Raw genomic sequence first — 15,311 nt, 5'->3', positions numbered from 1 at the left:
CTTCTATATGGCTCTGATGAATGGACACTAAAAACACCAATAGCAAAGAATGAACGGGAATAGGCAGAGGGTGCACACTGACAACACACAATATCCTGTTGCACAGCATGCACTACAACATGACAGTCATAACCTTGGTGCTTGTTTCTCCACACGTGCAATCTGGATTCTTTCCCCAGACACCAGTTTCTCAGAACTCAGCATGTGGGGAACTGGCACTACAACATGTCCTTGGTTCTCGCTACCCACCTGGCCTAAATTTATGTTAATTTCTTTGGTTTCAGCATTTCTTCACAGTAGCTATTCTTTTCTTAACTCCATTCTAGCTTTCTACCTCTTTCATTTTCTAACCTGTCTATTTTTTGCCATCCCCCTCCCACCCCTATCACATACAATGCCCTTAGCTTTACACTCTTATTAACTTGTGCATGATGTTTTAGCAGTACTCTCTGCTTTGCATATTAGTTTATCCTCCACCTTTAAGATTTTAGGTTTTCAAATCTCGCCCAGTGCTGCCCCCAACAATTAATCTTTCCTTCTTAACCTGTCTGGTAAGTCTCTCCTGACCCAGTGTTCTGGTGACTTTCCTGAACTCTACCCCTTTTCCTAAACCTCCCTTCATGCCTCTTCCTTCCTCTTCAACCCTTCTGCCAGGAGGAGGAGCCACTGTCTCCAAAAGGTTGCATATGTAATACCTTCTTATGTGTGTTCACATGCTTCCGCTTGGTGAGTAGATTTTTTATCTATCCAATTACATCATGTTTTCAAAAATTGATTTTTTTTCCAAAAAGCATTAAAATGGTACTTTTTGAAACATGAATTTGTTAACACCACCACCTAAAAGATTAATATTGCTGCTTTTATTTGAAATAATCATTCTGACATCTTTCTTACTTCTTTTTGTTGGAGCTCCAAGTTTTTCAGTCCAAAATTGGGTTTTTGTCCAGTGCTTCCTTGCTTCTCTGCCATAATTCATCGAGCATACATTTACAGGGACAGATTAGGAAATGTTTCATATTCCTGATATTCTCCAGAATCACGTATGTTGTCATATTCATTTGTCAGGCCCTGCTTGATTGGGTTTGCCTTAACTGGTAGGCGATGAAAGTGCTAAACAGATATGCGTACGCTCAAATCGCATACTTCATTTGAGATGATGTAAACTGAAGTGTTCGATACCACTTTCTCTTGTATGTTTGTGTGTTTCGTGGTACCGCCTGCTTCATTTGAGCTGTAAAGTCAACTGAAGAGTCCAATACCATTTTTTTTGTAGTTCAACATGTTGATGATGTCATGGCTAAAAGCAGACGGGTGGTATCCTATGCTTCAGTTATAACTAATTTTTGCTGCATTATATCCCATGTCGGAGTACCATCAAACTTTTTTTAGAAAAAAAGCACTGTCTGTACTACAGATAATTTCTCGCAGCAGACACACTACTAGAACAAAAATTATTTCAAATGATTTCAAGGAGGGATGTTCTGAGCCTGTTAGCGCAAAAAAAAAAGAAAGCATTGCATTTTGAAAAAAGGAATATTTGGACTAAGAGCCAAGATTTGAATTTTGGGACAAAAGCCCACTAAATCTCAAATATTTGTAGGATTTATTTGATTATGAAATGTTAGAGGCATACCAAGTGACAGAATGGAAAAGAGGTAAAAGTGTATAAAATGATCTGGGTCCACTAAAAGAAAATGGCACATGCACCAAATTTTATCAACTAATTTACCTGAAGTACTGTACAAAGATATGCTTTGACTATGCAAAAGTCGTGTGATTTAATATTTTCAGTTAGTTTGATTATTAATTTCATTTACATTTTCTGTTATTTTTCATTTATATTTGTGACTGCTGTAACAATATTAGCAAATTTTTGAAGACTAATAATAAATGACAGCACACACGTATGATATTTGGTTCATTTTAGATAATATAATCATCAAAGTCCTTATACATGCTGAATAATATTAAATTTACTTTCAGTATGAATTAGCTGACTATTTACTTAATTTCTGGCAGCTAATGTGAAGTACTGTGATTAAAAACATTACAAAGTTTGGTGGAGCACATGTTTCTAGTTATGCACATTTGAGAGATGTTTAGGGTTAAGGGTGAAGAAAATAGAGGAAGAGAAGCTAACTGCACAGTATGACAATGTTTCAGGAGTTCCCATGGCAGCCAAAGTTGGTGAACATCTTGACAGAGAGGTTTGCTGCAAGAATACATGACCATCCAGCTATTATCCTATTTGTTGGTGAGTATTCTGTCTGCATTGTTCTCATGTAATATGTGTGTATAAAGCAATGTTAATGTGGTACTCCTGTGAGCAAAAGTAGGGACATAGAGTAAAAACACAATGTACAAGTCAATCTATATATTTAAGTAAAAAGAAAAGGTTATAGCAATGTAAAGTAACCATTTTACAATTTTAAGAAAGCTCTCCTTTCTACAACATTCATACCCCTTCCCCTATCCCCTCCTTGCCCCAACGAAAATGTCTGAACTTTTAAGTTGACATTTGTTTTGAGTGATTGTTGTACAATGAGCAAACACAAGTTTTGCATAACTGATTGATTATAACATTTGATCAATCATCTGGTATGAAAGTGTGTCACTTACAAATTCATATCCATTTGGAATAAAATTTGTAAGTGTTACTACCAATTTCATCAACAGTTTAAGAAGAGTGTATGTTTAGTAACACCAAGTCATCTCTAATTTTCACTATCGCCATATTATATGATAGCTTTTTGCCTGCATGTAAATTGCAATAGTATACTCAGTTTTAGTATTATTACTTACTATGAAACAAAGCAAATAAAGATGGGTAATAATGAATGATAAAAGTAACAAGACAAAAAGCTAAATGATGATTTCTTTTTACAGAGGGAGAAGAAAGTGAAATGGAGTTTGCCGAAGCTGTTCTGTTGCCTGCAGCTGAGGAATATGATGCAGAGCACCGGCTTGATGACACTGAAGATAGACTCCAGTTTTTCATTGGTTGTGATGTAAGTCTCCTTTAAGCTTACTAATTAGAATGAACACTCACTACCAATTGCTTGAAATGGTCCCTAGTGGAGATAAAATAACTCAGCAGAAGTATGCATAATCTGACACGAGTTGTAGGTACAAAGACTGTGCATAAATACTGAAATCAGCATGCTCAGTATGCATTATTTGTTCAATAATTGCTGAGACTGAAGTAGTTTAAAAAGGAATCTGTTGCAAATATGTGCACAGTGGGATAATATTCTTGAGAATATGACTTATGTAGCAATACAACACTGCAGGTATTTTCTTCAGTCTTCATACACCCCCTGGAAGTTGGCAGCAAACCAGATACCACACTGAAGTTGGCTGGACTGCCCCAATCATCATAACAAAATGTCTTTTGAGGCCTCTTGTAAACCAAAAACATCATATCAATCATCTTTGTTTAGTTTAATGTACCACTTTGTTGCAAAAAGCTGATTGATGGTTCACTCTCAGCACTTATACTTCAGGTACACTGTTCACACATCCACGACTTGAAGGCAACTAAGCCAGTTCTTCTATCTAACATAACAGCCTGTCCATAGAGACTGCCTCTGCACCCCTTCCTGATAAGAGGGATGGATGGATGGTGTTATAGGGACCAAACTATGAGGTCATCAGTCGCTTAATCCTTTGTGTGTCAAGCCAGGAATAGTCCCCAGAGAGAAAGTACACAGAAGACAAATCACAATGGTTTCAACTGTATCCAAGAACGCCAAGAGACAGAAGCTAGCTGAAGTGAGAGAGGTGTAAAAGGGTGAAGGTCGGAGAGTTGTGACCCCCCAGAAAACAGCTGGAGGCCCCTGGGACATATGTGACCGGAGGCAGACCCTCTGCGTTCAACCAGTGCTTCCATACTCCACCTGCATGACCACAAGAAAACTACACCAGTGTCCAAAATTAGAGCAACAAACTGCTATTTACCCATCCTGTGTCTAATTCACAATATAATCATACAAACTGTCAAAAAATGTCGTTACCATCATGTTCTGCGCCGAAGATGGCGTTACGATCAACAGATAACCATGCTAGCAATGATGTCAGGGCACCTATCAAGCAGGGTAGTGTTTGCTGGGTAGTTCCACATCTATAATCGCTGTGTGCAGTCACAGATGGTGCAGTATGGCACAGAGAATATGCCTACAGACTCTCTGCTGTAGAGGGCCATAAGAAGAATGGAAGCAGGAGAGTCGCAAACTGATGTGACCTGATGGCTTAATGTAAATCGTTCCATTGTTTCTTGAATGAGGCAACAGTTTATAGAGACCAAAACTATATCCCAGAGACAGGGCCAACCACATGTGACATCAGAAAGAGTGGATCTTTATTTGGTTTTAAGGGCATGATGGTACTGTCTTAGTATTGCATGACAACTGGCATCTGACCTTGCAGCATCCAAGCAAACAGTGTACAGAAGGCTTCAGCAGAGTGGACTTTATTGTCGGAGCCCTGCTGTATGTATACGTCTGGTGCATCTTCACAGAAGACAGTCAAACAGTGTAGACTAATGTTCTTTATTCAGATGAGTCCCAATTTGGTCTGGAAAATCTTGATGGATTCGTATCTGGAGGGAATATGGAACACAATTTCAGGACCTGAACTTTGTGAAAAGGAGGAATGGCAGGAGCCACAATGGACTACTGAGTAAGGGCAGCCATGGGCCCCTCGGGTCAGAGCAGTGACAGGGCACTCCTCCAGTCCCTCAATCGACCAACAATACTAATGTACCCTATGTCACAGAAAGGAGTAAAAACCTTCTTCACAGTAAAACATAAAACCAAATTGGTCAGTCTGGCATCATCTGCTAGCCCAGAGGTAGCATGTCTACAAAGTTAAGGTTTTGCAAATAATGTGGTCAAATCAGGGTAGTTGAGTAGGATGTGGACCACTGTGACATGGGCACCACTTGGAGAATGTGGTTGTCAGCTAGCCAGACGTTACCAATGTGAAACTGACAGAGGACAGTAGATACCATAAGTAAAGCATGAAGGGAAGATTGCCACATGGTCATGGTCTCCTTTATGGTTCGCAGTTTATCCAGGCAAATCAGGGCACAGCAATCCACTTTCCAAGCCTCCAACAATTGCCAGTGTAGAGTTGAACAAAGATCTAGTTCTGCCACCTCCATCCCCAAAGTCAGCATCTAGGTAGCCAACTTGGCCAACCAACCAGCATCTTCATTCCCTGGGATCTCAATGTGTCCAAGAGTCTAGACAAAGACTTTTGTTAACCCTCATTGCCAGTTTTGTAAAGGCCTAGTTGCTACTGCTGTGGACGCAGAGTTGCCACTGTTATTACAGTACACCGAGTTTGGGAGTTCGTGAAACAGCTTTGGTGCAGTACACTGCTAGGACAATTTCTCCCTGCCACTACTACACAGCTATGCCCCAGGGTCAGGTAACAGGATAGGACAACAAAGGTTCTACAACACTCCAACAAATTATTAAGCAAGTCACACAACTCAGTTAAAAAGGTTTACTTACCTTTGTAACTTGTTGAATAATGAAGTCTGCAACACAAAAAGGCCCTCAATGGCTAAGTGCAAATAATCATAGGTAAACTTCACAGTACATAGCAAATGCAATTTACAACAACTGACTGTTCATTTCTAAGAGTTCACTAAACACTGTTCCCTGTCAAAGTCAGCCCTGGATGATGATCTATAACTAAGTGGGCTAGAGCTGTTATTCTATCTTTTGAGTAGGCTTCTGTCCATTGTTGTCTGGTCACTGGCTGATTGTACTCAGCCGGCAATTGGCCAAGGCAAATTCAACATCTTCATTCTCTGCACTGCCCGTGGTGCTGGTGGAACTCGCACAAGTGGAAACCCTCTTTGGCACTGGTACCAGCTCACATCTTTGTGCCTGTGGTGCTTTTGCCCTTGGCTGTGTCTTGTTCGGACAACACGGCAAATATGACTGACCATCCAGCATGGTGGAGGTCATACAGGAGATCTTGCATAATAACAACTAATGGATGTCCAGGGTAGCACTGGTCAACAGCCTGGAAACTACTCAAGGAGACACTGATGACTAAGAATGACTCGTCAGTGCAAGAATGCAGCTGGCTGAGGACTCAAGAAATGGCAACCAATTCTGCAGTGAATACAATAAAACCATTCAACAGGCATTGTAGTTCACTGTATCTTGCATATGTGCAGGCAAAACCAGTTTGTCTGTAAAACCATCAGTGTATACCATGTCTGAGCGTCAAGGGCATCCAGAAACAAGTGGTGGAAAATCATAGGATCTACTAAGTCTTTCAGTCAAACCGACAGGTCAAGGCAGATCTGAAGATGGAGTGTACACTATGGGGCACAAGCTACAGCTCCCTGACAAGATGCGACAGTGGGGAAAGATGGAGTTCAGAGCAGAGAATCTGAACTGCGCTCATGACTCCAGACCTTCGCCTCTGTTGTGCACAGTTGAGCAAAACTGGTTGGCACTTGATCTGTAGGGGATCTGCAAGAAGGCTGTTCACAGGGCTGGTCGGAAAGCACTTATTGCAAGTCGGAACCCACAGTGGTGTACCAGGTCCGGCATCTGCTATGTTGGAGGGCCTGTCACAAGTCGAACCCCACACTGGTGAACTGGATCCTGCATCTGCAATTCTGAAGGATCCATTGCAAGTCGAACCCCACAATGGTGTACCAGATCCTGCATCTGCAATGCTGAAGGTGATGCTGAACCATACAGGAGGCTGCCATAATCAATATACAACAGGATCAGAATTTTGTAGAGCTGCAAAATTGTAAAGTGGTCTGTACCCCAGCTGGTGTTACTGAGATGGCAAACAAGTATTAAGCTGTGACTGAAATGTTTGCTTAAGTTGGCAAAGACAGGGAAGCCATGTCAACTGGGCATCAAAGACCAATCCCAAAAAATGGTAAGTACACAAAAGGGTAGTACGAGGCAACAGAAGTACGTGCCACATGTTTCGGTGGCAGAAAACTGGAATCCACAAGTCAGAGCTCAGGACTGTGTGTTTTGTATGGCACACTGCAGTCAGCGTTTAGCAAAACTGACATTTGAGGAGCAATAGCAGATGCAAAAGCTGTCGGCATACAAGGAGAGTAACACTGTAGATCCCACAGCTGCAGCTAGACCATTAATAGCCACTAGAAAAAGGGTAATAACCAATAGAGAGTCTTGTGGGACCTTGTCTCTTGTATATGGGGAGTACTGTGGGAACCACCACCTTGGGCCTGGAAAATATGGCGAGACAAGAAGTTCCAGATAGAAACTGGGAGTTGGGCTCAGAGACCCCACTCATGGAGGATGTGGTGATGCAATGTGGTGCCATATGTAAATGAAAAAAGACAGCAATAGGGTGTTGACTCTGGATAAAGCTGACCAACTAGTGGTCTCCAGACAGAACAACTTGTCAGCAGTTGAATGGCCTTGGCAAAAACCACCCCAGGATGGAGCTAAGGCACCCTGAGACTCAAGGTACCAACATGTGAGATTAATTGTGTGATAGCTGCCCATCTCAAGGGGGGGGGGGTGGCTGTCCACTGGAGGCCGAACCACACAATAATCCTGGGTTTGGTGTGGGGCAGTGGTGGGTGGGTGAACTGCTGTTGCCTGTTGTGGGGTAGTGAACCAGTGAGGGCTATGGTGGGATGAAGCCTCTCCATTGTTTCTAGGTCCTCAGTTTAATACCCAATACGCAAGTCGCTCTACCCACTGTTTGAGGACACAGAATGCAGGCTGAGAATTCTCATATGTAGAAGCTCAAGTATGATGAAAACCAAAATGTTTGGCAACACCATCTGGCTCAGCACACCACATACTGGTGTCCATAGACGCGTTGTTGAATCTTTGCCAAAATCTATGAAGGAGGGGTATGTGGTCCAATGGTAGCAACTTACTGCTCTCAGCATTACAGTTTGTGTTGTTTTATGAGGTGGTGGACCTGAGCATGGAGCTGTTTAAAGGTAATGAGGTGCTCCGTCAACTGATGTCACTTATGGCAATGGAGAGCCCATCTGTGGTCTCTAATGGCCACGATGATTTTGGGAATCGCTGAATCAGCTGCTGATAGAATGGCTGCAGTCGTGCTCCAGGCAACCATATAGATACCTCCACACGGTGGGGTGTGAAAGGCAACAGCAGTGGTGAAAGCGTTCCAGTCAGCTTTGGATAGAGCTCATCTGAATTTACACCTATGGACACCCTGGTGAATGATGCCAAGGAAGGGTCAAAATGATCATAAAATGATCACTGTCACCCAGGTCATCATCGATTTATGCCACTTCTCCAAATCTGTTCTTAATATGTTCAGTGAAGAACAAAGGCGTTGTAGTTCAAAAGGAATCCATCTCAGAACAAACAAGTATGGGGGAGTACTTCTCTCCTTGTCTCTGCACCCTACATTCCTCCTATGGGTGTAGCCATGGAAGGGAACATTTTGGTGTCATATCTCTCAGCATTGCAATATGACTTAGCTTCAGAAGTGACTGCTGGGACTGTGTAGCCATCAGCAGAAGAAAATTTAATTTGTTTAATGTGAAAATCTTCTGCCATGGTACTGCCCACACCAAATGGCAGCTCTCTCCATAGGCACCATCCAGCTAGAGCAGCTGTTACCTGGCTAGCAAATCATTGTCCAGAGCCCCATGCCCCAGCCATATTCCTTGGCTTCATGGGGTGTTTCCACCTTGGGCACCAACACTACAATCCCAGCATCGTCTGGGGGCTACCATTGTATGGGTACTTGACAACTCCCCACACAACAGAATGGCTACTGTGCTGGGTTTTGGGCATAGTATCATTGTAAAAAACACACTGGGTATCCCTGTGCGATCCACACTTCAGTAAAATTTAGAAAGGAAGTATCAAATCAAACCAAAGAAGGGGACCGTATAATAAATAATGAAAAGGTTTAGAAGGCTGGAATATAAGAAAGCAAGTGTCCCAAACACAAGCGAGATCAAAGCCAATTGGCACCTAGAATACCATCTAGTAGTATGTACTCACAAAAGAGATCCCCTCCCTCAAAAAGAAAAAAAAAAAAACACCACACACACACACACACACACACACACACACACACACACACACACACAGAGAGAGAGAGAGAGAGAACCGATAAAATTTATCCTTTGGCATGAACCTTACATTGTGCTGTACTGTCAGTCACATAACAGGAAAAGACTGTTTCTTTAATGCAACGTTCATGACAAACTGAAAACCTTGTAATACTCTTCACTGTGCCCCTCATAAACCCAGAATAGTGATATTTCTGTTATTATATAATATGTATGTTCTCTTCTTGCATTATTTCAACTGTCCGCAGCGCAGCTAACAATCTGTTTACCAGCCCTTTACATTTCTGAATGTTCCACAAAAAACATTGGAATTCTGATTTTCCACTATGCATCTTAGCTGTAACATACAGTAAATGATTCAAAACTGAAAGAAACAATTAATATGCCAGTTTAGTAGTTGCTCATAAACTGCTTTCTTAACCAAACACTTGGAAGCATCACTAGTAAAGATGATACTTGTGAACACAATTACTGCTGTATTTTGCAGTTTGAAAGGGGTAAATCTATGATTTTAGTTCGCTGCCTGTTTTGTACCAAGTTCAATTGCAATTCCTTCAGCAATGATAACACACTTATAATGTGTCATTAGTTTGAAAGACTTGATTGCATTTGTAAAGAAGTTTGGAATGACTAAGAAGAGTGTTTGAACTTAATGCAGAACATGAGTCTTTTTTATGTTCCCATATGAAACCTTTGAAGTGGTCTAGTCATAAATTACCAATTTCAGTGATGGCTTTGGAGGTTTCAAGGACATGTTTTCAACTACAGTCATATCACTCACAGCTGTTACATATTATAAAGCTGACAGTTTACACCCTGACTGCCGAATCTGCAAACAAAATGCTGCTGCAGTAAGAAGTATTGCCTTCAGTAGTGAAATTTTATCTTTATGGAATCATAAATGCCCATAATGTGTACTTCAGTGGAATTGAAAACTCCAGTTTGGTTATGCAATCTTAATTTGACTCGCAAAGTATGAACTTGCTTTTAGGATTCAGTTATTATGTTCTTTTGAGACATATTTTTCACAACACAGTCAGATCAACATTTGACAATGCCAAAGCCAGTTTCCATGAGCCATGCTGAGAATGCAATGAAAACTGCTTAGAGCAGTCCTAAGCTACAAAACATACCAGGGAATTTTATTTGATAACAAGATGCTGCTCCTCAACACTGGTGTTGCTGTTTGCAGGGTTAATTAATTAATGATACCCCTAGCTGGTGGGCACAGAGGGCCAGATGACACAGTTCATTTGCCATGTACACTTTGTTCATTTGATCTGGTACTATGCAGTAGCATTTTTTTTACTTATTTATTTTCCTGTAGGAATGGCAAAAATGCAAAGCTCTGCCACTCTGGCCTCAAAATGGGCCAACTGTGACTGATCGACTGCCATGTTACCTTCAACAAATGGCATCACTTGGATGCGGTATGGTAGGGTGTGGGGTCAGCACAATGCTCTCCCAGCTGTTGTTGGCTTTGCAGCTGCTACTTCTCTCAGGTGGCCCCTTAATTGGCATCATGAGGCTGAGTGTACCCATTCCAGTCCTCCCACCAAAGAAAAATCCCTGGCAATGACAGGAATTTAACGTGGGTTCTCCACATGGCACCTAGCTACACTGACTACTCAGTTATGGTGGTGCACCTGTGGGAGAGGGAATTTATAAAGGACTTTGTGCGCCCTCTACCAGCACGCTTGTCCAACTAGAGAATCACAAATGAAGCAGCTGTCAATTTCTTCCAGACATGCTGATAAACATATGGGAAGAAATTGTTTTTGGGCTATATGTGTGTGCCACATGACATTTGACTCCCTTTCATTTGACGTATTACTGTAGGTAAGAATTAATAATATTGCGTAACTTTTAAAACACTGACATTTGACTTATTAATTAATTTGTTGTAACTTAATTTGATCACACAGTCCCTTATGAGTACAAGGCTAGTCAGTGTTGACACATTCAAAACATGTAAGTAACGTAATAATTTTCTTAGAATATGGGTTCAAAGATGCTAGAAATCTTTGAAATGACAACATGTCTGCCTGCAAAATTCACATTCTCAATCTAGTCTCCATAAAGTTCTACAGTTTAGACCGTCGTTTTCAAGAACACTATATTTGAATAATGGATGTGGAATAATTTATGACGTCAAATATGTTTTTACGTTCGTTGATCAAAAATTATGAAATAGGTTTCAAAATACTGTAAAATTGTGCAAAAATATTCACAGGCTTTTTTTTTTTTTTTTTATGTACTGTTTCTTGTCATGACATGTTTCAGGACTCGCCCATCATACGATGACAGATAATAAACAAAATTTCTTTTTACATGAGGTAGAAATTACAAGAATATTATAATGCTCATAACAATAAAACAGTCAAGAGTAATACAATGTGAACCTACAATAAATACCACAGAATACATATGCACAAGATGACTTTGACATACCAGTCATGTATCATCAATTAACTTAATGCTGACAAGAAACCTAACAGGCATATGGCTAGAGCTGTAGTCTCAAGCTGCAAAAGAAGATACAGCACCCACTAAAAGCCAATGGAGCATAGATATGTGCACTGAGTACCACAACTTTGTGTGGCTTATGTGGAAGGTCCGCATCAAGTAACGACTTAGCATACATGTATGCAAAAACCTGAAATTATGCAATGGTCCACAGTCCAAATCATTGGCAATTTACTGAATAACGTTACAGAATAAACTTGTCTGTATTCATGAAAAACAATCATGCAATACAGACAGTTTTAGATAGACCTTGTACCTTAAGTGAAACTTTTGATAACTAATTCCTTCTGATGCAACTGAGAAATAACACTGCAGCTAAATCTGTATTGGGCAAGAACACAATCAGTTATGCCCAGACCAGAACAACAATGTGGTTAACAGCTAGTTGTTTACATGAAAGCTAGCACAGCAACAACCAACCAGAGAACGAACTTGGCCATGTCTTCTGATTTGTTGGCCTTTGCTATATCAGTCTACAGACAACAATTATGGTCATGAACATACTGTTGTTCATCGTATGCTTTCTTTGTTTGTGCAGATTCTTTTTTATAATATGCCAAAGACTGTAGATAGCTAATAGTAAGAGAGAGCAACAAAATGGTAAAGGTTATTATGATCCCATAAGGTGAACTGAGAGCTGCAGATTAATGGAAAATGTGCAAATCAAATCAGTACTGATCTGAAAAGCTGTTGCTACTGCAGCCACATTGGGTGGGCTTGTAACAGGCAACTGACAACATCTCCCCTTTCTGTGTCTGTCAATCATTGTGTTAGTCTGATCCAGGTGTAATGAAATTAGGCTTCATATGTTCAATACATAAACAAATGTTTCCTCTTTTATTGTAAATGATGAAGGTTATTAGCCACATAACTAGAATTTTAATGGAGGATAATTACATATCTCCATGATTGATTATATCAGGGATCTGGAAACCTGTTACTGAATGCATAAAGTATGTTTTCAAATTCATTGCCAATTTTATAAAAATTATTTTTATAAATAGCTTTTTTTCCTGAACTTTATTTATCTCCTCCATTTTCATTCTTCATTAAAATCATCCCTGTGCAACATTATTTATAACACCATTGTCACCTAGGAAGGAGGTTATTAGTCATTTCTTCATAGATTAAATCGCAACGATGGTAACACATTAATTTTGGTTTCCCACCTCTCTTTGCAGAGTGATACGAGTGACTTACTCCGTGAACTGGTGGGCATTGATGATGCTGTACCCCTACTTGCTGCTGTGGACATTCCTAGTGGAAGACTGGCGGTTATGGAAGATGGTGCTGAGATAACTGAGGACTCTGTCCGGCAGTTTGTTGCAGCTTTCTGTGATGGCTCTTTACCCACTGTTGATATAGGATCTCCACAGGATCAGGAAGAGGGACAACTTGTAGAGATAGGACAGTGTTAGAAATAGAATCAGCAAAAAACCTTTTGGATACACAGTGTAATTACAGATGTAACTGAATCGTGTGACTTTGAGCTGAGTATTCCAGAGGCAAGTAAATCAGATCAACAGTAAAATTATGCAGCAAGAAAAAGTACATAGGATTAATGGACAGCATTTCATAAGATTTTATTACAAATACTGGATTATACTGCTCTATAAGCTTATCTTAACACTCTTTGACATATGAAAATATCTTTTACAGTAAAATGTCTTTCACAATAAAATGAAAGAATTAAGCTTAGACAGTAGTACGGTAACAGGCAAAATGAATAAGGCATGTTTTGGTAATCCAAAATTCAGTCAAGTTTATTTTTAATTACAGAAGAATGAGATCAATGATCGTTAATGGCTGAAATGCAGTTAAATGACAAAAAATTGTTTCTCTTTCTTAGGAGTAATAAGGTATATTAACGCCTTTGGTAAGCAAAGAATCACAGTAATAAATCCAGAATAAACTTTCAGTAACATTATAAAATTTTAGTTATTTCATACCACAAACAAGAAGACTATTTAAACAATGTAGCCCATAATTATAAAATTGCAAATGTTAACAACAGATACAGTATTTTAAAATGTTTATTTTAATGAATTCTTTTATAAATGAACCAAAATATATGTACCAAAGATATCTATAAAAGATGCTATACCACTGTCAGTGATATTAGCTGCTGTCTTCTACATTCATGTTGCATCATGATTTTCAAATGAGATATTTCAGACATAGTTGTAGCCATCTTTCAGTTTTCTACATGAATGGGACTCCATGACATTTGTAAGGAATGGAATAAAAGTATCATCTTTAAAATGAAGTTGTTCCCTCTCCTGATAATTAATGTAAGGCCACAGTATGCTGCCGTAAGTTCAAATAATAGACACCACCTCAAATTATCATCCTTTTTATATTCAGTAACACAGATTAAATCTATAAACGCTTTTTTGTACATATAACTGCAAGTAAACTTGTGATGTGCATCCTGAATATTTAGATGAGTGAGAGATAAAAGAAAATGTGTCATACTGGGTCATCTGAGGATTAACATTTCATGCTGGGCATGACTCACACCTATAGGTTTTGACACGTAACTATACAGATGGCTCCATCAATTTTCAGACTACTCATTTGTCTTCAAATATGGCTACACACAGATCAAAACAGGTTGCTAACATTAGTAAGTGTGAAATACTTTGTTGCATTAAGTTTTTAAATAAATGTTCAATAAAATAAGAGCCGTCCTGAAAAAAACATTTTTACAGGCTGCTTTCACAATTAAGATTTGTTGCATGTCAGGCATTTTACAGGAGAAGGCAAGTGACTGAAGATTTAGGTAGCAGCATATTCATCTTTCTGAGCTGAAGTCAGTTATAGTGAAAAGTGATAAATATCAATTTGACTTTTATACATATAAAATGCAGAATGTCCCACTTTATTTCATAAGACGGTATCATCAGCAATTTTTCTTCTTTAGGGCCAGCAGCATAACATATGTCTGATGACGATAGGATTATTAGAATAGATGCACTAAACAGCTGCTTATAATAAGTAATCTATATTCATGACAGACAGTTTCGGCCTTTATCACCATTGTCAAGTACATCTAGATCGATGTGACATGCATATTATGTCATCAGTGAACTGTCGTACAACTGTCACTGTTTTAGTAAGATGATAAATGATGTCAATATGGTGAAAAAAAAATGTTAATTACAATTTGACAGCAGTTTGACAGTTACACTCTTACGATGCTATATGGTAAATATATAGAGTGAAACTGTTAAACTACTTTCACACTGTAATTATCTCTTTATTTTCAACATACTGACATCATTTACCATCTTATTAAAACAGTGACAGTTATAAGAAAGTTCACTTACAATGTAATATGGATGTCACATCAATCTAGATGTATTTGACAATGGTGATAAAGGCCAAACAGTCTGTCGTGAATAGAGATTATTTATTATAAGTGGCTATTTGGCACACCTATTCTAATAATTATGTCATTATCAGACATATAGTACGTTCCTGGCCATAAAGAACAAAACTTGTTGACAATATCATCTTATGAAATAAGGGGAACATTGTGTTTTAATAATAAAGATCACTTTACTTCTAATATTATAATTAGGGCCATCATCAATGCTTATGAACTGTATTTCATTATTTACCATAAATCTAACATGAAAATATAATTGTTCACTGTAATGCTGTAGTTACGTAATTTAATTCTGTAAACAGTTGTTTACCA

At 39.2% G+C, this 15,311-nt stretch overlaps 1 protein-coding gene across 1 annotated transcript in view; it reads left to right on the top strand.

Moving 5' to 3' along the window:
• The window catches only part of LOC124545504 (nucleoredoxin-like), a 247,508-nt gene extending 232,697 nt beyond the window's left edge, over positions 1-14,811 (top strand). Inside the window, exons 4-6 of the mRNA XM_047124447.1 lie at positions 2,164-2,254; positions 2,887-3,008; positions 12,790-14,811. Coding sequence (XP_046980403.1) covers positions 2,164-2,254; positions 2,887-3,008; positions 12,790-13,026 — 450 coding nt within the window. The 3' untranslated portion in view covers positions 13,027-14,811. The remainder of the gene's footprint in view (positions 1-2,163; positions 2,255-2,886; positions 3,009-12,789) is intronic.
• The last annotated feature ends 500 nt before the right edge of the window (positions 14,812-15,311 follow it).

Source organism: Schistocerca americana, chromosome 8 (genome assembly GCF_021461395.2).
Source record: "Schistocerca americana isolate TAMUIC-IGC-003095 chromosome 8, iqSchAmer2.1, whole genome shotgun sequence".
Classification (NCBI taxonomy): domain Eukaryota; kingdom Metazoa; phylum Arthropoda; class Insecta; order Orthoptera; family Acrididae; genus Schistocerca; species Schistocerca americana.
This window is presented reverse-complemented; position numbering and strand designations above follow the sequence as displayed.